The following is a 25,208-nucleotide window of genomic DNA, read 5'->3' as shown; positions in this document are numbered from 1 at the left end:
TTTTTCCTGAGCTATGGAGATCAGAGGGGTGGTGAGAACAAAAATGAAACATCTGTAAGAAAGCCTATTATCTTCATAAGAAGAAGAAATTTTGTTTAATTCTGGATACATATGTATAGCAGACTGAATACTGGCTCCAAAAATATCAGGTCGCTCATCTCTGGTGCCTACATATATTGCCTTATATGGAAGAAAAAAAAAAAAAAGGCCTTCAGATGCAATTAAACTAAACATCTTGAGATAGGGAGATTATCCTGGATTATTCAGATGGGCTCTAAATACAATCATAAGATAGATGTCAAAGGAGATTTGACACTGACAGAAGAAAAGAAGGCAAGGTGGCCATGTGGGTAAAAAATGGAGTCGTAACTGTCAGACAGCAAGGGCTGCCAGCAGCCACCAAAAAGTTAGAAGAGGCAAGGACATGTCTCCCCTAGAGCCTGGGCAGAGGGAAAATTGGGAGGGTCAAAGCATAGCCCTGTCAGCAACTCAGTTGCTGCTCAGGAAAACTGTTTTGGGACTTTTAGTCTCCAGTATTCTGAGAGAATAAACTTCTGCTGATTAATTAATTAATTAATTTATTTATTTATGTAAACTTCTCCTATTTTAAGCTATCATCAAGTGCATGGGAATTTGCTGCAGCCACAAAAGACTAACACAATTTGCCACTTGGAGTCTGGGCACGTTGTGAATGTAGTTTGGCACAATAAACACAGAAGGTGTGGGAGACTCAAGTAAATGACAGAGGATCCACGACGACAAAAAGCCCAATATGAGTCAAAGTAAAAGATTTTTTAAAAAGCAGCTATTGATTCAGCCTGAAGAAAAATCTTGCATTTGATGAAGCTGTCCATCACGGCAACACGATAGCTTTATGAAGTAATGAATTTCCAATCACTAAAACCAGATATTCCTCATATAGACATTCAAATCTCATTTTAATTTGCTTGCTAGATTACATTAACTCATGATGATCATTCTACAAATTGACACAATTAAGTAACGAGTGTTGTTTTCCCAAGGTTATTCACATAAAGGGTGTTTTTCTGCTTGATAACTCTGTTATTATAGCCCTTTTGGAATTCTCCATCAATAGACTTTGCTAAAATAGACAGGCAAATGAATACACTAGTCCCTAAAAACTTCTCATGTAAACCTAGTATAACAAATCACTCCATTTATTGAAGCTATTTCTAAAGATAGCTCTATCACTCTATATTATCTGGACCTTCTTCAGCATATTTGAATGTTTCTTCTTTCCACCATTGGTTATCCCATTTCATCTCAGAGAGAATTTAATGAATATTCGTATAATTCCTAATTCACCCAGATATTCATTCTAACTGAATAAAATAAAATAAGCATTGCTTTAAACCTGCTATAGTAGTCAGGTAGCTTTTAGGCAAAGTTAGTGAAATTTCAAATATAAATCACATATTACATATGTGTGTGCATATGTTATATAATTTCCTATGATTTAGGGATATGTCTAAAATTACCATACATATAAGTAGTTAATTAGAAGAAAAGAGTTTGGCAGTCCTTCAGAGTATTTAAAATTAAAAACCTAGTACACTTCACACTCTGTAAGTCTGATAAATGCTTTGTTAAATTCAAATCCTGTTTTCTAATGTGTGATCATTAAATAAAATGCTTCCTCAGTGAAATATTTTATAGTGGTATTAATATTAAGAGTCCAACTTTGAGCAGTGTTGGACTAGGACAAGTGATACACAATGTCCTTTGTCTTCAGAGGTCTTAGTTCATCATGCTGCCTTAACTCCTTGAAATAGTCCAAAACTCCACTGCTTGGGGAGGTATTCATTGGTTCATTCCAAAAATATTTACTGAGCGTGCTAGCTGCCAGAGCAGACTTAGGGCCCTCATGAGCTTACGGATAATTAAGTAAGCTATAACAGTAAAATGTGATGGGTGTTATAATAAAGAAATTACAGGGACCTATGAGAACATACAGCACGGGACTTAACCTTTTCTCACGTTCATGGAAAGTCTTTCACAGGAACTGTTTTAAGTTGAGACAGAAATGATGACTAAGAATAAGCCAAATAAAGGAAACTCAAGAAGAGTGTTGCTTGCAAAGGGAGAAACATGCACAAAGGCCCAAAGGCAAAAGAGAGCTTTCACAAAAATCTAAAATCGTGAAAACAGAAGAGATCAGAAATGAGGACAAATCACAAAGGCATAATCAACTTGTCAAGAAGTTAAGGATAGAGGGTACAGTTGAAGTATTATAAGCAGGAAAGTGTCATTATTGGATTTTGAATTTGGGGTTACTCTCTTTGCCCTCTGAGGAATAGATTGGGGGAGAAAAAGAACCTGGGAGAAGGATGATGACCACCCAATCTTAAGCGGTAAAAATTTGGATGGAGAGAACTAGACTTACTTGATTTATGAAAGACACACCTGACACTGACATATTTCATTGTATAAAGCAGGAGAAGAAAAAAAAGTCATCAAGATTTCTGGCTTCTGCAACTGAATGGATGAAGGATTCATTCCAAGACAGAGTACACTAGAGAAGTTCCGTAATAATGAGAAAAAATCACGAGGTCAATTTTGAACAGGTTGAATTTGAAATTCCAGCAAGAAATTTAGCTGAACGTGCCCAGTGGGCAGTAAGATATAAGACATGCAACTTAAGTGAAAGGTCTGGGTTAGATATCTAGGTCTGAGACCTAATATTTATTCAGTTCTTCATTAAAAATATATATATTTTTTGATGGTCTATTATGATGCAGGTCCTGGGGATCATCAGCACAAAATGGCAGCCAAAGTCATGGAAGTAGATGAAATAAATGGCAGAGAGAATGGTGTAAGGTAAGATGAACAAACACCACACAATCTCTTAAGCGCCGTATCTGATGTGGTGAGTAGAAAGACAAGACCATGTTCCTAGATACAGAATGAAGAGTTACTGATGTAAAAAATAAAACAAAGTCCAAGAGCGTATTGGTACCGTGAAAACTAAGGAGGAAAACCATGTTTTAAGAGTGACAAGAGAAGGGACAGGATTAGAATGCTGCTGTCAGAATAAGTAGAATGGGCAAAACAATGTGTTTACTGACCTATAGGTCCTCAGTGATTACTATGAGTGGCTCATTTAGAGCACTTAATGCTAAAGCCACATTGCAGGGCTCAAAAACAAAAAAACAAAACAAAACAAAACAAAAAAGAGATTAGAGGGGAAATGCTAGGGTTTGCTTTTTTATTATTATTGTAAGCTGAGACAGAAAGGGACAAGTTGATAATATTTAGAAGCTCTAGGATAACCTTCATAAACTCACAACTACATGAAATAGCAAATATTCTATGAAGGTTCTAGAGTTATCACCTGCTTTCAGATTTTCTATACGACCTGGAAAATGGACAATTCTAAAACCTTTGCTCGTTCTACCAGTCATGAGATAGGGTTTACTTGTTTTCCCAGAATTTTACAGGTTGGCCATAAAATGGTTGCACAGCTAGTAAGAATAAAAGCATAGATCTAAGGTCTTTTCATTTTTTAATGTCCTTTAAAACACTGTAATACATTTCATATTTTCACATTGGTTTATTGACTTATTTTATTCTTAGCACCTGTCAAGTGATTTTTTAAAAAAATTTTCTGAAAAATTACAAAGATAAATTCAAAAAGGTGATTTTTTTAAACTAAAAATTATACTATTAATTTCAGTTTTAATGAATGATTTCTTGGCTATGTTTTCCATAGCTAATAGATATCTCAAGTTTCCAGAGGAAAACCTTATGACTCAGTTGGAGAAGTAATCAAGTTATTTTTATGAAATATAGATTATATAATATTTTGTGAAGAATAATTACCTTCCACGGAATATATACAGACTCAGGAGTAAAATGCCATCAAATTATCCAGAAACAACCTCCTTCTAAAACAGAGTAACAAGTCAAATTTCTCTTCCCCAGTTGCAATAATATGGTATATCATGTTGATTATAGACAAGCATACATGTGCCTTGCTAATAGAGAACTGATTTTGTTCAACTAAATGAAGACAATACACATCAGAGGAAGCCAATCCCCTTACTTAATCTAGCTACTTAATATTAATTTATTTAAGCCAAATCATAATAAATCTTTGCTACTGGCCAGTATATGGCTTAGGAATGGATCTGCTTGCAATTTTGATCAATAGTACAGCAGGGAAAGTCTACCGGAAGGATTTCTAAAAAAAAAAAAAAATTTAACCACTGTAAAGGTATGTAAGATAGAAACATTCCATTTTGGCTGTTGGCCTTTGCTGTGTAAAGCTGTTATGTCTAGAGCTTCTGTAGCCATCTCAAGATCATGAGAAAACAAGCTTAAGAACTAAGTCAACATGCTAAAAGGCAGAGAAGAGAGAGAGAAAAAAACCTGGATCAAGAAGGACACACAACTAAACTTCTGAAATAAACAACATTTACCCCCTGATTCCATGTCGTGTAGAGCAAGATATTTTTTCTTATTGCTTATGCCTTCTTGAATTGGTTTTCTGTTTTTTGCAGGTGGGAAAATTAATAAGTATCTTTCTATTTACGTTCAACCAGCCAGTGAAAAGCACTGGCTAAACCTTTAGAAGTAACCTGCAACCTGTCATCTCTGAAGAGGATTAACTTCAAACATACAATGAAAAGGAGAAAAATTTAAATTTCCTTACTTGAATGCCAGCTCCCTCCGGCACTGTGATCTTCCATACGCAATTCAGATTGTTGTCATAAGGCTCAGGGTATCCAGGAGACAAAATAGTCCCTTTGCGCTTAGTTAAAATTCCACCACAGGGCACTAAAAGTAAAACAATTCAAGAGAGGGAGTTAATTCTAATGCAAAGGATTAAAATAAGAGAAAAGGTCAGAGATAACATCTTAGACAGATACTAGAACTGCAAACACAGCCAAATCTTACTATTTTTTAAAACTCATAAGAACAATGAAAATTAAATCTTTCTCCCTAAAAACTTTTAAAAAATAATTAGAGGACACGAATGAATAACCTTACAATGGCATATCTAAAATCATACAACTATTAACTCAATGACAGACTATGACCTCAGTATATTACTAAAAAGTGCAATGGTACATTTGCATTAAAATCGCTCGGGTCTAGAAATGGAATTTTTTGAAGGATTATCTTATATTTATGATTTTTTTCTATATGCATCCTTTAAAGAGTAATAGCATTTCTTCAGGCGTAATCAAGGTGATAGCAACACTTATACAGAGCCTACTGTTTGCCTAAGACTCTTAAAAGCAGTGTACGGATTTTTAACTCATTAAAGCCTCCCAACAACCCAATGAGATATAAATATTCTCTTTATTTTACAGGAAATAGAATCACTAAGGAATTAAATAACTTGCTTGAGATCGCAGAGCTAGTAAGAGATGATGATGATGAAATTTGAATACTGATAGTTTGGCTCCATAGTCCATGTCCTTTGGTGGAAGAGGAAACTTGATATGGGGCCAGTCTGGTTATTGCCAGTACAGTATGACAAGAAAAAAAATGTGTACACCTGCTCTGAAGTCTATAAAGGCCTCTATCATTTTTTAAAAAGTACTAAGTATTAATCTTAAAATGCTGCTACCTACTATCAGCTTGGCTCTGGGCATGACCTATCTTACAATGTTAAATACTGTGTGATGTTAGATATGTTCCTTATATTTGCTGAAACTCAGAAATTTTGTATGTGAAAAGATAACGCAGTTGTTTAAAAAAGGGCTTTTGTGAAAAATATATAGATATATATATATATAGAATAATGTACATAAGAAAGTTAGCACATTGCTTGGAAAACAGGAAAAGGTCAATAAAATATACTTCCTTTTATTATTTCCTTTCACAACTATTATTATTTTAGATACCACTGGCACTCTGATGCTTGAGCATTTGTTGTAGTCTCATTATAACAGTGAGATACCAGGATATACCTTTTATGATAATTTTTAAAAAGTTCATTTTCTGCTTCTTCCAAAGCCTAATGCAAAAACATAGGGCAGTTGCTCAGAAGAGTGCTACAAACGTTTTTAATAGTGTAAGAATGTATCTTCAAAGAAAACCATTTTGTTGTAATTTCCTAGAAATTTACATTATTGGGTTCTGTATTAATTCAGGTTAAATGGATCAGGAAAAAAAAATAGCTCCTTTAAACAAAAAGTCAACAGTTTTAGATGACTTAAGAATTGACGTGCTAGGAATGGAAGAATATAATAGAGATTCTTCTATAAGACTTCTGTAATAGAGATTCATTCCCAAAAACAGATTAAAAATAAGTGATTGATGAAGTGCTGATTCTGAGTTCAAAAAAGTACGGTTGGTCTTCTACATTGGCATTATCCTACCTGACCTTCATATTTGTCTCGGTTACTACAGTAATCATACCAATGGGCCTCGTCACAGTGGCTATACTATCCATGTAATATGTCTCATTATTATTAAAATGATCTTTTTAAAATTAAAATTTGATCATGTTGTTTCACTGTTGAAAATCCTTCAAAAATCTCCCTGTAGTGTCAATTCTAAAGATAAATACAGCTAACTTTATCATTCTCTAACTGCATCTTAAGGCTTATAGGTACTCATGGTTTCCCAATATGTCACCATCACGATCCCCCATCCCAGTTCAACCTACTGAACTAACATACTCTCTTAATAGTGATTTGGTATGTCCTTCACGTACAAGCAAGCACTACCATCCATGGTCATTCAGTGTTGGTTTTACCTGTTTACTTCTTTGCTAACTCCTGTATTCGTTAAGTGTCCCACCGTTTTCCATAGCATAGTTCTTTCCTAGAGAGCTCTGTTATGGTATAGCTCATGTTATGTTTTCATGTACTTTTTAATTTTAGACTCTTCCAACACACTGAAGTCTGAGAAGATGAAGCAATTCACTATTTGTCTGGAATTCTGCTCACTGTGGCGCCAAGATTCTAACTCCTTTACCCTTCTTCACATTCTAAGGTTTCCTTCCCTGCTGCTACAGTGACAAATCCCCTCTTCCTCACTTTCCAATCTGTCCTCCATCCATTTCATCAGTCTTTTGTCTTCACTCCATTGAAATGACTATGCCCAAGTCACCAAAATACTCTTGTTGCAATGTGTTGTTATTCAATTCTTAATTTGCATTTTGCTCAATCTCTGAGTAATTATCTCCTCCTTTTGATCACTTCATCTACCTTGAGCCTTTCTTTGTTTGGCTACAAAGACACCATACCAGCCTGCTTTTTTCTATACCACTGGTGATACAATCAATCTTATTCTTCCTCTCTTCCTTTCTTTTTCCTCATCCTTTCTTCTTCTTTCTTTCCTTCCTTTCTTTTCTTCCTTCCTCCCGTCCTCTCTTTCCTCTTTTTTTCTTTCCCTTCCTTCCTTCCTCTCTCTCTCTTTCCTTTCTTTCACCTTTTCGTTCTCTTGTCTTCTCTTCTTTCTTTGTAGCTTACCCTCCTCCCTTGATTTTTTAAATGTTGTACACTCTCTGACCTAAGCCGTCTTCTCTTTTTTTTCTAACCATCACTTAAAAATGCCATCTATTTCCATGTCATCAATATAGTATGACTACTAAATGTCTGTTATCTCAAATTGTGACTTTTGCTCAGAATCCTGCTATAATATGCCTAATAAGCCTCTGAAAACTAATAAGTCTAAAACAATGCTTTTGAAATTTTATCTATACAATTCTCCATTTCAGTAAATGTCACTATCACCTAGCTCTAAGCCAAAAATCTAGGATTCATTCATCTTAATTTCTTTTCTTAGATTCAAATTCACATTTACATCTATGTTCGACCTATCAGTAAACTTTCTCATCTCCATTTAAAAAAGTATATCAAGAAGCTTATCAATTCTCATCCTTGACTATGATCTTCCTATCAAAATTACCCTTACTTATCCTCTCCACTATTGCAATTGCCATTCCATCCTCTTGCTCCTACTCCATCCCTCTTTACACAGTGATGTTTTAGAAAGTAGTTCAATGAATTCTCTCACTGCTTAGAGAAAATTCAAGCGTCCCACATACTTTGAGGGTCCATATGACTTGGCCTCCGCTCTGCTTCCCCAGACTCTTCTATCATGCTTGCCATCATTCACTCTGCTCCAGATACCTGGGATTCTTTTCTTTTCATTTTTTTTTTAAGATTTTATTTATTTATTTGACAGACAGAGATCACAAGTAGGCAGAGAGGCAGGCAGATCGACAGAGGAGGAAGCAGGCTCCTAGCTGAGCAGAGAGCCTGATGCTGGGCTCAATCCCAGGACCCTGGGATCATGACCTAAGCTGAGGGCAGAGGCTTTAACATACTGAGCCACCCAGGTGCCTCAGATACCTGGGATTCTTGCTGTGGCTTGAACATGTCAAGATCTGTCTCTGCCTCATAGTCTATACACATGTTTACTTCAAAGATTTTATAACCCCCTCCATTCATTTCATTTGTATATAAAACAGCCGCATGCCCTGGGTGTCTTAGGACTTCCGTCCTTTCTTTACTTTTCTTCATAGTACATACTACTATCTGAAAGAAGAGAACACATCACTGGTGTGTTGCTCAGTCTCCCTCTACTAAAATGTAAACTCCCAAAGGGCAGGAATATTATCTTGTTATTCAAAGCTAGATGAGAGATTGATACTTGGTAAGCACTCAGTAAATGCTTGGTGAATAAACTGTTGACAGACTGGTTGTATATCTGTGATATCTGTGTATATATTGTGGTTATACGTTCCTGTTCATCATTTCTGCATTATTCCTTTCTCCCAGTGATTTCCTAAATAAGCCATATATAACAATACAAAGTTTCATATTATTGTATATAAATATACTATAAAAGTACCCCAGATATACATTGCTATGCATAGGATATTTTATAAAGTTTCAATTCCTACGTATATTATTTATTTGAATATTTGTTTCCTATTTTAAAAGATACATATTTCCCTACTGATCAGTAATACACTATATAACATATGGATTATGAGAGCAATGGGCTTTAGACAAGCATCCTGTGTTCAAACCCTGATTTTACTTTTATCTGTAAACCACAGAGTTTTTACTCCCTCTCTCTTTTTTTTTAAGAATTTATTTATTTATTTGACAAACAGAGATTACAAGTAGACAGAGAGGCAGACAGAGAGAGGAAGGGAAGCAGACTCCCCGCTGAGCAGAGAGCTCGCCATGGGGCTCGATCCCAGGACCCTGGGATCATGACCCGAGCCAAAGGCAGAGGCTTTAACCCACTGAGCCACCCAGGCGCCCCTGAGTTTTTACTCTCTTAAGAGAAACAATCTTATCTACCTCCTGGTATTGGTATCAACATTAAAAAAAAAGAAAGAAAGAAAGAAAATGCTTAATAGTTCTTTTTATAAATACTAATTGCTATTTATTATTATTATTTTTTAAAGATTTTATTTATTTATTTGACAGATAGAGATCACAAGTAGGCAGAGAGGCAGGCAGAGAGAGAGGAGGAAGCCTGCTGAGCAGAGAGCCCAACGTGAGGCTGGATCCCAGGACCCTGAGATCATCACCTGAGCTGAAGGCAGAGGCTTTAACCTTACACTGAGCCACCCAGGCGCCCCTATTTATTATTATTTTGAGTAACCTTTTCATGGATGAATAAATGGATAAATAAATGAATCAGTGAATGAGGGTTCAGCTCCTGTATTTCCTTATCAATTTCTCTACTGCTCTAGAAAAGATGATATAAATGGGGTGTTGTCATGGAGAAAATACAAGTAAAAGTAGTTGTTTCTGAGATTCTGAAGTTTCTGTGGGGTAGGGGAGGCAACCAGATAAAGGTGATGGGATAAGCAGTTAATTAAAGACTTTCTGCCTAAGGGCAATAAATGGCAGGTTCAGGGGCTTTTCAAAAAAGACCTCCCACTAACAAAAGTACTTATGCCTTAGGCCATATATTGTCAGAGCTATTAGTGGCTGCAGGGGGTTATTTGAATCACAGAGTCTCAGAGGGAGGACAGCTTGGTGTTTTATGAGACTGAAAATTTTAAGAAATCTGAAGTGTAACAAGGTCAAATTTGGAAGATAAAAACTCAGTCTTTGGCATATATTTTTCAGTTTTATATTTATTCCAAGCCCAATGTTCTTATCAAAATATCATTGTACTTTATTATAATTTGCCTAAGAATGGCTGGATATGACAGATTTGTGCACAATTACTAAGTATCACTTAGATACTGGTCATTTAAACTTGTAGGTCCCCTACCTTAGTATTTGACCATGTTAACTGTTAAGGACCACCCACCTGTCATGACTAATGGGGCTGTTTTTCACTCAACAGTTTAATTTTAGTCTGTCAGTTTTGCAAAATTATGGAACATTTCATTGTGTTTTACTATAGCCAAAAAAAAAAAAAAAAAAGGAAAGTGTTGGTAACCATAGTAAGAACCGTGAAACTAAAATAATGCAGAGGAGATGGAAATCATTAGGAATGTGGAAAGCTGCCTTCTTTTGGTTTTAGATGGATGCTCACTTGGCTTAAGTTGTTAATTGAGTATTCACAGAATAGTAAACATAGAGAAAATACAATTATAAAATCTGGTAAATAGATTGTCAAAGATGATAACTAAACTGTAAAGAGTAAATAGAGAATTTGTTCTCTCAGAATAAAACTACCCAGATCATATGTAAATCTATTGTTTGCTCTTTCCTACAGAAATAGTCTCAGAAGAGTTCCAAACTTCCAATGGCTTGTAAAGCTCTAAGCAAGCAAAGTGAGCAAGAGCATCAGTATCTGGTGAGGAGGGTATGTGTTGTAATGAACACTGGGTATTATATAAGACTGATGAATCACAGACTTGTACCTCTGAAACAAATAAAAAAAAAATTAATTAAGAAAGCCTGAAATTGAAAATACATGCCCCCTGGACTTGGGAAACTGTCCAGTTGTTTGACCTCTACAAGAATTCAGGAAATTATCACAGCTAATTGCTAAAATCCATTCCCTGAATGAATGTTTACTGAATATCTATTATATGCCAGGTCCTCTTTTGGAAGAACATAAAAACTATAGTGTCAGGGCAGAGGTGGACAAGAAAGACTAAGAAACTAAAAACAGGGGCGCCTGGGTGGCTCAGTGGGTTAAAGCCTCTGCCTTCGGCTCAGGTCATGATCCCAGGGTCCTGGGATCGAGCCCCGCGTTGGGCTCTCTGCTCAGCGGGGAGCCTTGCTTTCCTTTCTCTCTCTGCCTGCCTCTCTACCTACTTGTGATCTCTGTCTGTCAAATAAATAAATAAAATCTTAAAAAAAAAAAAAAGAAAGAAACTAAAAACAAAACAAAATAAACAAAAAACAAAACAGACAAAAAATCTCCCAAACAATACGTAATATGGTGGATGTTTGTCATTAAAGAAAAGCAGGGTAAAGGCATAGAACAAATGGAACATGGGTAGTAGAAAATTATTTTGGATAGGATGTTCAAGGAAGATTATCAGTTTGAATGAAGTGATGTAGTAAGCCTAAAATTGGGAATGCATGTTCCAAGCAGAAGAAATAGAATGTTCAAAGATCTTGAGGCAATTAATATTTTATTCATGAACAAATGTTGACGATGAACTAAAATTAAAGATAACGCTTTGGGGTACCTGGGTAGCTCAGTAGGTTAAGCATCCAAGAATTAAGCAACTCTTGATTTTTGGCTCAGATCATGATCTCAGGGTTGCGAGATTGAGCCCCACGTTGGGTTCTATGATCGACAAGAATCTCCTTGTCCCTCTCCCTTTGCTCCTTCTCCTCCCCACTTCAAATAAATAAATAAATGCAATCTTAAAAATAAAATAAATAAAATTAAAGATAATGATTTGATACTAACCTAAAGTTGACTGTGTACTTGACTCTCATAATTGAATCTTCAAGGCATCAAACCTTTTCCTTTTTTGAATATTTTAAGACACAATTATTTTTATTCAGAACATTCTGAAGCTAAAAATATTTACAATTAAAAATAGAAATACATGTATATTTTCATTTGGCAGTTAGACCAAATGGTAGACCCTAAACTGAGTTATCATCTGAGTGCCATTTAGAATCACCCCCCTTCTAGTTTTGGACTCAATTTTATCATTAAGATAAAAACATAAACCTTAGTAATATTATGGGGGTTTTCTTCCACTTTAAATAAAGATGATTTAGTTTTAGGGTTTAGAATTTGTATTCTTCTTATCCCACAATATATTATTTTTCTCTCTTTCTCTCTTTCCTTTGCTTATTCCTAAAATATCCTTTTGTTGGAGGCTACGGCATGGTTGGAGTCGAGGATCAAACCAGGCCCTGACTTGTGTCTCCTCTAAAGTCTGGACACCTTGATAATGGGTTAAGGACAGGAAAGTTGAGTAACACTGAGAAAGGGTCCATGCTATGTGTCGTGCGCTCGCCTACGTGACTTCCCACACAGTCTCCCTACAGAAGTGAATAATGTGGTCAGGGTCATGAATTCTTAGTTGGTCCTTGTTGTTCCTGTACCTCCCATTACCCACTCCCTGGTTGATTGTCTTGCTAATGGCTTTAGCCGAGACTACCTGGCATCACGAGGTTTGCTTGTAGTTAACGTAAACTTGTTATAGGAACTTCCGGTCATCAACTAAGTACTGATGTATTACTCCTCCTATTGCAGTCTGCCTTGTAAATGCTTGTAAGACTTGTAAGACGTGGAATAAAATCGGCACTGTTGGACATCCTCCCCAGTGTCCCTCCTGCCCCCATCTCTTTGTCTCTTAATTTCTTTTCACCATCCTCTTAACCCTCACGTTTCCTGGTCGATTTGTCACACCGGCCGCGACATCCTTTCTTTCATTTTTCTGGTTTTATTACTTCTTTAATGTCTTTTTATCTCTTCTAACCCTGTCTCATTTTTCATATTTTCATAGACAAAAGAAATTTCTTTGAATAATCAAGTTTTTTAACTTTTCAAGAACAGAAGGAAAGTCTGAATGAAAATCTTTGTTAAATATACATAGTCAAAACCAATTACAGTCATATTAATTACTGTTTAATTTTTTTTTCTTTTTTTTTTTTAGATAACGAGCATACAGCAGAGGGAAAGAAAAAATCGTAAGCAGGCTCCATACCCAGCTTAGAACCCATTGCAGGGCTGGATCCCATAACCCTGAGATGATGACCTGAGCCAAAATTAAGGGTCAGAAGCTTAACCAACTGAGCTACCCAGGTACCCTACCACTGTTTAAATTTTAACTTCATTAATTTTATACTTTCACATATAATGAGAACAAACCAAATCATTAACATATGCCTATTATTTTAAGTCAGTTCCTTTTCAACCATTTGTCCTTAAATATGGCAATTGGTAGAAAGAAATTTCAGTCTCCCAAAATTAAATATTTTATTAAATTAATATTTTAATAAAAATTTTAAATTACTGTTATTTTAATTTTAATAAATATTTTATTTTAATAAATAATATTTTATTTTATTTTAATAAATAACTGCTATTATTCTCAAGAAAATTGTTATTATATGTCATCCAATGTCTTTTTTAAAAGTTTTAAGTGCAAAAAAAAAAATGTTACATTCAAGGGACCTTAAATTATTAAATTGGAAAGGATGATAAGAGTCCATGTGTTTTGCCTTTTTAAGATATAAAAATCTCCTGTGAAAGATAGTTTTTACATTTATTAACTTTAAAATGTTATTAAAACATATCAACAAATGAGAATCAATAATATCAAGCCTTTTGTCAGTACTGTGTGTCAATTCTATATTCTAGATCCAGTACCTTTAGAATTAAAGTTTTATCTCCTGCTTCTGTGAGGGAAGATTTGGAAACAACAAAAACAACTTAATTATTGAGTACTTACTGGATTCTAAGAACTAATAGTCACAATAAACCTACAAGGAAATTCTCTTATTTTCTTGATTTATTGATATGGCAATTGAGAATAAGAAATTGTGTAAATTTTCCAGGATCATGTAGTGACTCACCCACATCTCAGTGTTAAAGTCAGAGCACAAGACTATTATTGCCCAAGACTTAATTAACCCTTATACTAAGAACTTAGATTTCCCAGCTGTGGGAATTTTATTCGGTTTTACATGATTATTTACAATTTTCCCCATTAACATGATAAATATACAAGTAGAACCTTTAACAGATAATTTATAAGGTTACACTTCAGTACTCTGCATCGATAATAGGTTCTCTGAACACTCAAACTAGAGCAATGATATTTAAAGATTAATGAGCTAGTTTATGAATTGCCAGATGTCATTGTATCATTCTACTTTTATAAAAAATGAATATTTTCAAGGAATTTTCATCATGTATATGAAACTAAATGAAGACAGTTACTTACCTAGTTACCTTCTATTATACAGTATTGATATTTTCTATCAATACCTACATAAATAAAGTAAAAGTGACACAAATTATGTAAATAATTACCGGGAAAAGTGAGACAGAAATAATGACTGATTCTTGATATTTATAGAGAAATATTAAAACATCTATTGTGAGGCTGAAGAGATTTATTATTATCATGTGTCTGTCTTCAATTATTAAGCTGATTTAAAGCAATGTAATTTCCGATTTATGCATATTGCATGACTAATTTTGGCAAAGACATATAGGAACATTTCTCTCAGCTCATGGTCTTTAGTTTAGGATAATTTATTTATTACTATTTTATAAGAGTATGAAGTCAACATATATTGTGGCTCAAAGGAGAAACATCTGTTTTGTCTTTATGAGACTATAAAAGTACAGAAAGGGGAAGATCTGTTGATTCCATTAACCCTACCTAGCTCCATGCTAGCTAAAATACTGGAGGGACATTAACTCCCAATGATTTGTTTTCCTGTACTTGTTGACTGTCAAAAATGTATTTCAATAGGATAAGAAATCTCACATTATAAATAAAATGTAGATATCAAATTAAGAAGGAATTAGCTTATAAATCAAAACCTAAAAAGAAGCAGTCCTCTATTATTTAGGCTGGTATGGGGTCAGAAAAATTTAGTTACAGCCCCTGCTCCACCACTCACTATGTCCTGATAGTTTAAAAATAACTATTTTACCTCCCTAAAACTCAGTTTCTTCAACTGTAAATTCTTAAAGTAACTTTTCCAATTGGTTTGCTGTAAGGATTACATTAAATATGTATGTAAATTGCTCAGCATGAAAGCTGGCAAACAGAAAGGATTAAGTAATTGCTAATGGTATCAGAAATTGTGGTTATTTAGCTAAAAGATGAGAAAGTTGAAGAATCATTTATAGCCTTCTACTGATAAATTCTTGTTATAGGTAGTTTTCAACAAAGAAAAGAATAACAATAATAGCTCCCATTCCATTTATTACAGTGGGCAGAACTAAAATATTTGGTGTAAGAAAAATGCCCTGTGAAATATGCTAGCTGTATCTGTTTTGGGGCTGGTGATATCAAGTTCCTAGGAAGACCAAGTAACCATTCTTCCTTACTTTATATTCATAATAGCCTTGATTTTTACCATATTCTTAGCACAATTACTAATAATGTCCCGATGTGGATGGAAAACACATGATACTTAGAGAAGACATATCCTAAACAATTACATCTTCTATAAATGGTATCAACAGAATTTACTCCTTCCTCAGAGGAAATCAGTATATTGATTCACAATTTGAAAGCACACTTTAGTTTAATGAACTATGAGCTAACATTATATTAAATCTCTGTTAAAATATGGTAAAATATGTTTTCAAAAATTAAAAATTAAAAATATTGATGCACATAATTTCTTTCCAGGTATGGCAAGATGTGTTATTAAAATACATTTTAGGGGCGTCTGGGTGGCTGGCTAGTGGCTTAAAGCCTCTGCCTTCAGTTCAGGTGAGTCTGATCCCAGGATCCCAGGATCAACTCCCATTATGCTCTCTGCTCAGCAGGGAGCCTGCTTTCTCCTCTCTCTTTCTCTGCCTGCCTCTCTGCCTAGTTAAATAAATAAATAAAATATTTAAAAATAAATAAGTAAAATACATTTTATATACCTATAAGTGTATATGTATGCATATATACAATCATGTCACTCTATGAAAAATTGGAATTGGGATTATTAAAATAAAAACAAAATTTTGCTGATCTTTTATTTAAATAATTCTTCCTCTTATTTTGTAAATCACATACCAATATAACTTTAATGAAAAATTCAATTCTCAAGAGCTATTTCTTAACCTGAGATTAAATTTTACCATTCTTCTTTTAAAATAATACTGTATAATAGGGGTACCTATGTGGCTCAGTCATTTAAGCATCAGACTCCTAATTTCGGTCTGGTCATGATACTGGTGTCCTGAGATCAAGCTCTGCCTTGGACTCTGTGCTCAGTATGGAGTGTGCTTGAGATCCCCTCCTTCTCTTTCTGTCCCTCACTCCCCACTAGTACATTTTCTCTCTCTCTCAAATAAATAAATCTTTAAACAAATAACATTATACCATGTAATGCTCTCGGGACAAAAAAGTAATAAACTTCCTAGCATACCTTTTCCATATCTATAGAATTGTACAAGAGCCAAAAGTCATTGTAATGAACTTGAAGTAATATAAAATTCTAAATTTTTTGTGGTTTAGGAAATATTTTAATCTGTTTAATATAATTTAACAGGATTAAGAGCTTATAATTTTAGAAAGTGTATATTCTATTTACCAATTTAAATTAGATACAGTCTTGCAAAAATGAAGTTTTAAACAATTAGATTTCTGGCTAACTATGTATTCCACTCATCAAAAATGTATCACTTAGACTTATAAAAGACTGAGAAGATCTCTTATTTCGTATTTTTTACACATATTTATAAATAATAGATAAAAGAAAAAAAAAAGATTTATTTTCTAATGTATATTTTGTAATTCTTTTGATACCAAAATAGAATATGTTAAAAAAAAAATCAGCTTCTGAGATCTTTAAAAGATATATAAATTCTTTACATACTGGCTTAGGAATCTCTGCATAAAATTTTAGAGATGTTTATTTCAACAATCCCATATTAGTAGCATTCAAATTTTGTGTTATTGGCAATATGTGCATATATCTTCATACATCTAAATCAATAAATGAGGAAACTATCCAGCTAATTCAACACAAAATATTCTTCATTGATCACATTATATCTGAACTACAGTAAATATCCATATTTGCTTGCCCTATTTAGGTACATCATAACTAACGGAGTATTTAAAAATTAAGGTATAACTATTAGATCTAAAATAGAATTATTGATAGATGCAAGATAACTAATTTTGATGTAAAATATGTACAGTCACAAAGCATTCAAGTTTACATACTCACCAATACAGGTAGGTAAGGAATCATTCCATTGGGCCAAAGAATTGGGCACAGTATCACACCTAATTGCAATGGATCCATGGAGAATATATCCTGGATTACATTCAAAAAGAACCAATGAACCAACTGCAAATTCATTGCCAATCCTTCTTCCAAATCTTGGTTCAGGCACAGAGCTGCACTGTGTAGAACTTGTTCTAGGAACAGCTGTGTATAAATAATTATTGATTTTAATTTCATATTTGGTAGAGAAATGCAGATTTCAAAATGTAGCTATTTAAACAAATTTCAAAGAAATCTTCACTTTTTATCAGCACTGAAATTAACAACTTGAATATATTTCTAAAAGTTCTAATATTCATACAGGAAAAATACAATTTAAAATGAATTACTGCTATTGTCATCAAGATTTTTTAATTTAAAAAAACATCTTACTTTTAATCCTTTAAACAACATCAAGTAAGTTTTTTGTTTTGTTTTGTTTTTTTTTTTTTTGGTTTTACTAAACTCATTAATATAACAAAATATCTTGAATTAGGTATTTCCATTTACGGGATGATGACTGGAAGATATATTTTTTCTTTTTAAACTGTGATACCATGTTCCAACATGTGTCAGGTTACATGAGGTAATGTCACACTTTATTTTTCAGTAGTTTCATAGATTTAAAAAAGAAAACACAACATTGTACTAATTTCTCAGTTTGTTCACAAACTTAATTGTTCAAAATATGTTTGTTATTGAAGATAATTATGTTCAAGGCTAAGTATAAGTCAGACAGATTAACAACAATAGAAGTTTTATTTAATAATCATACAATATCAAATTTGAAATTGCTTTTAGTTTTTATAGGTATGTACTTCGATTGTGACTTTTTTTTTTTTTGGTTTAGTAAAATAGAATGATAACAGGATGTTTTTTCTTTTTAAAACACATACAGATGGGATTAAAGAGTTTGACAACAGCCCAAAAAATGATATGATGAATTCCAAATAGACTGATTCCTTTATGTGACTTGTAATAGTGCCTTTTTAAGTTCATAATATCATATACTGTTTAATGAAGGAATACTATTAAAAATGAAACAATAAAATATTATAGACATTATAAATGGGATAAAGTTAATAAAAGTATCAAATCATATATGTTTATAAATTTCTTAAAAATAAAGTTCAAGTTACATTTAAGAATAAATACTACATGTTCATTCACAATTAAAACAAAATGTTTCAAATTACAGCCCTTAATATTTTAATGATAATGTTGAAGCTTGTCTATAAAAGGCGAGAAGAAACTGTGTAAATAAGCTTTCAATTGCACAAAAATAATTAATAGCCGTGAAGAGTTTGGAATCTCCTGAGAGAATGAAAAACTAAAATTTTAGAATGAAATAATGATTTCCCTGCTTGTCTAAGTACATCAGCACAAAATGCTGTACATTTTTAATTTAGAATGCTAGACTATGGGAAAAATAGAAGATGCAGAGAGTGAAGAGTTGTCAGAAAAAAAATGTTTTAAAACAATATGTTGGAAGGAAAGGAAATCATACTTGAGAATGATGATGGAAACAAAAGGTCACTTTTAACTTTGGTCAAATTAACAGTTTTCTAGTGATGCGAGAGGAACAGGGCGAAACTTAAAAAAAAAAACAAAAAACTAAAACCAACTTTGATCTCTCCTATATGGTTATGAGGATCTCATCATTAATAATTCTGAACATAGCATGAGGAAATTGATATCATTCCTTAGTGTGTTTCTAGGCTACAGGGTCACTTACCTTGATAAACAAAGTGAAATCCCTTAGCTGTTATTGGTCCAACTGAAGTAAATCGAATTGTGATCTGATTACCTGAACTCAGTGGAAGTGATTCTCCTACTCAACAAAACAAACACTAAGATATCATAAATAATTTCATTCAGTAAACCTAACAAATTATATTTATTTACACTGTTATTTGAAAATGTCAATCTATGTTCTATCAAATTACTTTAAGATAGCCTACCTCTGACAATATATTTTCTTTGGGTTCAGTTTCAATCTCAACCTTTTTACCATAAGGCTTTTATTACATTTTGATACATATTGTCTCATTTCAAAAATAATCCTTAAATATTTTATATTACATTAAATACCACAGACTCAGTGACTAAATATTATATTTACTTGATTACAATCCCCCAGAATAGTTGGTTATATTTTTCTCAAGCGTTTGAATTACTATTGTGTTTCTATTTTTGTTTAAAATAAAGAGTGATTCTATTTTCAGTTTATTTTTCATATGGATGACATAAATCTCAACTTTCACTCTAATACCAATCAAAGTCAGTCTTTAATCAATAACTGATGCATGGCAGTTCTATTAAAGGATACCTGAATGGGATCCTGAGAGGGAAGATAACAGAGAAGATTGCTGAGTTGGCCCATCATACACCTCAACAACATCGTGGAGTGATGTCTGGAAAAATACAAACTGGCCAAACACCACTGATCAACAGGAACCAGGAGAAGCAAACAAATCACCAACCATCCAAAAACGAAAACAAAAAACAACAACAAAAAAAAAAATAGAAAGAGGAGGAGAGAGAGAACAAAGTATTACAATATAATACTCATCTTTTTTCTACCTTTAAAAGAGGGTAGGTGCCAATTGGGTGATATGCCTAACACACATATCTCAGGTCATAAGGTAATGACCATGGCCTAAAAGCAATAAAATTTTTTAAATACTATTTTTTTAAAAATAAATTAAATGGGTATAACATTTATCTGTAGATCAGAAACCGTAAGGTTGGTGATTAATACTTTATGATAACTCTGATTTTTCCCATTGGTAGTTTGGTTCTCTTCACTTTGTGACTCTCTTCTCTTTTTCTAATTTTTTTCTCCTCTTTTATATAAGATAGACAATATTTTAACTTAGGGGGATTTCTTTAGATTGGTTTTAAAATGCTGTTCTGCTATAAGTAATAATTTCACTGGAAAAATAGGCAAGATACTTTAAAGGTACAGTGTTTAGTTTACATTTTGACTTTAAAATGATTCCTAAGCATTGTTAATATTTTGCCAAAATCAAGAAATATAATTTATAATTCTTCAGCTATTGAGATATACAATTTTACAAAATGGTTGTTTTTTCATGGTAAATACCGATCTGAAGTACTTATCAACAGATATTTATAAAGGTCTCTTTTTTGTACTTTTCCTTTAATTATATGTGAACTTTATATGTAGAAATGACCCAAACTATAACTTAAAAGAAAGAACCTGTTCCAGAGCAGAAATAAGCTTGTATTTTGTTTTTTTAAAAAAGAAAAAAATAATAAAAATTATCCTTAAAACACTTTTTGAATAGAAAAATTATGGCATTTAAAAGAGTACTTTTTTAAGTTTAATAATGATAAGACAAAGTGATTTTTATAAGCTCAAAATCACATTACTGTAACTAAACTATACATGTATATTTTAAAGTTCAGTATAATTTACACTTGAGTCAAGGTTATGGTAATCCTCTGGTGGTCTTGAAGACAGCCTAATTCATCTGAAACATGCTGAGTTTTTCATATGAGCACATACACATAATACTGTAAACAAAGATACACTTTTTTTTTCTTTCGTGCCTGCTAAAATAAGCTGGTGATCTCAGTCCAGTTCTTTGTGAGGTAAAGGGAAATGAAGACAGATACAGAGTTGCTGCTTTGAACAATTCCTACACATTCCTGTGCTATTTTTCACAAATAATCCTCCTGAAAACATTTCTTAGAAGTTATGAAAACACATTTATGTTTCTATTGAATCAGTTACATGCATTCTATTTTTTTTTAATAGTTTATAAGTCATATGAAATTTCAGTCCAGACCTTTTTAAAAGACCCATATATTGGTCCACCAAATTCCAAGCCATTTCCAAAATATTAAGTGTTTTTGCTTTCTGATTTTGCATTTTTTTTTAGATTGGTGCTTGATCTGTTTTCAACAGTGTCTTTGAAAGTTTCTACTATAATGCAGATGTTGTCATTGCCTGTCCAAGTGTGTCGTTCCCACCCGCCCCCCTCCGCAATTGTGTTAGGCTAATGACAGGCACTTTGCTAAAAACACTGTGCAACGAGGCTCTTTGTAGATAAACTATTCTTTCTCTGTATCTTTTTTGGGAAGACATAAGAAAAAGAAACCACTTAAATTTAACATCGTTTAACCCTTTCTGCCAAATATTTCAAATATTTCCTTAGGAAACATGCCCAATTCCCAAGCAAACAACCACATTATAAACAATATCTAAAAAAAACAAAAAACAAAACAACTCCCCTTCAAACAAACAAACAAAACTACAGTCATCCAAGGGTTTTTCTAAGGAAAAAAGGAAAAACAATGATTTTTCTTGTTTTTAGACCTCTTGTTCACAACTATTACCTTCCTACAGACAGACCAGAATTTTGTGTCACTTGTGAACTAGATATGTTAAAAGGGTAACTTCTAACAATAGAGCCATAAACACTGCATATTTGTATCATGTTAAGTAATGAATACTGTAGGGCATGCCCTTGGAGTGTCCTTAGTAACTTACGCCTGCAATTGGTGGTGCTCATTTTGAGATGACAGTGGGGAGAACTGAGAAGGGCAGGGGATAAGGAGTGGAGTGGTGAATCTAGCCTCATTAAGCACTTATTAACTAGTAGTAAGCTACTACTCTTCAACAGGCTCTAACTGCAATAACTTACCCAATGGAAATCTTAACTTAAAAATAACTTTTATTAGGAAAAAAAAAAAGTTACTCTGAGAGTATACTAAGCCATTATATGAAAAGTAAAAGTTTAAAGTATATTTTTGCATAACTTTTCTGTATTTTGAAAAATCAAGAACACCTGCATAGTGATATGATTTCCTATACATTACCAGGTTAAGTATTGCCTCATTAAATTACGTTAAGAGCCCGAACCAAATATTTCTCAGCTAGAAATATATCAAAAATTAATTGATAAACCTTGTGTTTTGCTTCCCCAGGCCATCCACAAGTGTCTTTATTTAGTTAGTTTTCTTACATTCACACAGCAGTAGGTCTTCTGCTTCTAAAATATTCTGAAGGGCCAACTGTACCCTTTGCATGGTTGAGGTCTTTGTAGGAAAAAACTGTGAAAGACTTTAAGATGGATCAAAAGATAACTGGATGTTGTGTTCGGTGAGATGTTTTTTAGCCTACCCTTCTAGGTCCCCTGTGTTTTAGGGGGGCTGTGGTGTATGCAATGGTTTATTGTCCAATGGACAGACCTGTAAATTCATTTCAGCATTCCATGCTTTTCTATGTATCTATCTATCTATGTATCAATCTGCCTCTATCCACTGATCTATACTTGGCCATTGAATTCTATATTAAACCACTATAGTGTTTACTAAAACCCTCTTTAATTCCTGATTTAAATAAGATTTTTGATAAAAAAATTTGATAACATGTTTACTTTATATTTGCATGGGACTCAACTTACACTCTCTTTAAAAAACAAAACAAAACAAAACAAAAACCCTTTTAACACTGATCTACATACCTCAGTCTAATGACTGGACCATCATTTTATTTCTAGGACTACAATTAACCCCCAAAGTCTGGGCTGATCAGGTCATCTGAAATGATTACGAGCCCTCGGTCTTCTTTCTCTTAGTTTCCAAAAGAGATACAAAGTCCTCTGCATCTCAGCTTCAGGGCTGCTTTCCCTCTCTCTGGAGATCTGCTTGTGAAAATCAAAAGGACTTTGTTCTCAGGCTATTAGAATAGGCTATAAACACTAAGCTGCTTCTTAAGGGAAGTACCACTCTAAGTAAATTTTTCCCCTTTCTTAAGCATGATAGATCTTAAAAATAATGTTTTAACTCCTTTGTTCGAAATCCGTTTTATAATGTTATATGTGTATTATTGCAAGTTATAAAAAAGAAGAAAAGGGAAGCCTAATAAGGCAGAAATAAACATGTAAAATACCCCTACAAATCAGTCTATGCAAAGAATCTATTTATTATCTCTGAAATTACTTCTGAGCCTCTTATTTTCCATATATTTTATTCTAGAATACAGTTTGTTAATCTAACTAATATTGTTGATTCTATTCTATGAGGTACTAGAAACAACGGGGGTCAGAAAGCCAACTGGTCCAGAGAGTCTTTCTCTTAGACTCTATTAACTGTATTTGTAGTCATTCAGGTGGCAGCTTATCTTTACCTATGGAAAGATGTTAAGTCAGCCAATTAAATTAATTGTAAACCAACAATAGGACATGTTGGGCACATCTTTTAATGCAGATCATTGCTGTGCTAATCATTTAATCCATTCTTAAAAGCTAGTCCTCTACCAACCACAAAAGGGCAACATGTAGGAGGTGTTCTAGGCTGCATTAAAAAAAAAAAAAAAAAAAAATTATAGGGACGCCTAGGTGGCTCAGTCGGTTAAGCCGCTGCCTTCAGCTCAGGTCATGATCTCAGGGTCCTGGGATCCAGTCCCGCATGGGGCTCCTTGCTTGGCAGGGAGCCTGCTTCTCTCTCGGCCGCTGCCTGCCACTCTGCCTGCTTGTGCGCGCTTTCTCTCTCTCTCTTTCTCTCTGACAAGTAAATAAATAAATAAAATCTTAAAAAAAATTACAATTTAAATTTTTTAATAAAGATTTTATTTATATATTTGAGAGAGAGAGCACGCGAGAGAGCAGGAACAGGGGGAGAAACAGGGAGCCTAAGGCGGAGTTCGATCCCAGGACCCTAAAATCATGACCTGACCCAAAAACAGACACTTAACCAATTGAGCCACCCAGGTACCCCTACAATTTAGATTTTTAAATGTCACTTAGTCTGCTTAAATCACTTAACTAAGGAAAGCTTCTCGTTTAGATCAGATTGATAGGCTATTCACCCTAACTTTAAAATTTCCTAGTTCATTTGCTCCCCCATGAGCAAAGAAACTCAGAATGAGACAGGACATTGTGTTTATCTATTTTTCTTTGTAGACAAAGCAAGGTTTATTTGACATCTAATTTTTACAGTATTCTATCCAAGCAAGATAGAAAGGTGGGGGTCCATCTACTGAGACAGTTTGCATGATGCAAGTGCTCACTTAACTAAGTTTCAAAAACATTTGTTTCCTCATTCTGCCCCAACTCTGCCATCTCTCCTTTAGCCACATTTGTTTAAGTCATGAGACTATCCATTCTGCTTAATTTAGCCATTTCAAATGTACACCAATAAGCGATGAAAGGGTGGCTGGAATGGCATAAAGAAATTCCCGAATATTAACACATCTCCAGAATTAGAAGGCACATTGCAGATCAGCAGTCTGCAGTATCTTGGTGGAAGTATCTTGGTGGAAAACAGCACAGTAGACGGGTGAGGTGTGACCTCGTGCACGATATGGCTTTGTGCCCAGAGGAGTGTGCATTTGTTTAGAACATAAATAAGTAGTTCTCTACTCTCGATTGTTGCTGAATGTTCCACCGTTGCCTAAGCAAGTCAGAAACTTGGAAGTTGCACTTAATTCTTGTACCATCAAAATAACTAGCTAGGGCATTCATTGTACAGAGGCTCACTGATTTAGCAATTAACTTTAAATGAGGATAATAAAACAAACATGGACACGATTGATGTTATTCAGTGATTAGGATTGGAGTTATCGAATTAAAAATAAATATTGAGTTTATGCAAACACAGAAGGGTTTTAATTTTGCCTTTGTCAATTTTGTTTTCCTCTCAGGAAGGAATCAGTCACAGAGTATCCCAATGGCACACTAGTTTTAAAAGGAATAAAAAGCCTTCAGATTCAGATGGAACCATGACTAAAGGAGCTGATCTGACCATTCCTGTTTATGGTAAAATTAAATGTCTAAGAGTTTGTGGTAAATTCAGGTCTCATTCAAACTTGCTTTGATTGTAAAAGGGATCAAATTTGGTAGA

The 25,208-nt window shown here is 33.8% G+C and overlaps 1 protein-coding gene across 1 annotated transcript in view; it reads right to left on the bottom strand.

Annotated features, from left to right (window-relative positions):
• The window catches only part of CSMD3 (CUB and Sushi multiple domains 3), a 1,253,935-nt gene that overhangs the window by 160,051 nt on the left and 1,068,676 nt on the right, over nucleotides 1-25,208 (bottom strand). Inside the window, exons 33-36 of the mRNA XM_044245069.1 lie at nucleotides 19,663-19,776; nucleotides 19,069-19,164; nucleotides 17,295-17,498; nucleotides 4,673-4,797 (exon numbers count right to left, since the gene is read on the bottom strand). Coding sequence (XP_044101004.1) covers nucleotides 4,673-4,797; nucleotides 17,295-17,498; nucleotides 19,069-19,164; nucleotides 19,663-19,776 — 539 coding nt within the window. The remainder of the gene's footprint in view (nucleotides 1-4,672; nucleotides 4,798-17,294; nucleotides 17,499-19,068; nucleotides 19,165-19,662; nucleotides 19,777-25,208) is intronic.

Source organism: Neovison vison, chromosome 4 (assembly GCF_020171115.1).
Source record: "Neovison vison isolate M4711 chromosome 4, ASM_NN_V1, whole genome shotgun sequence".
Lineage (NCBI taxonomy): Eukaryota > Metazoa > Chordata > Mammalia > Carnivora > Mustelidae > Neogale > Neogale vison.
Note: the sequence above shows the minus strand (reverse complement) of the source record. Positions and strands in the feature narration are given on the sequence as shown.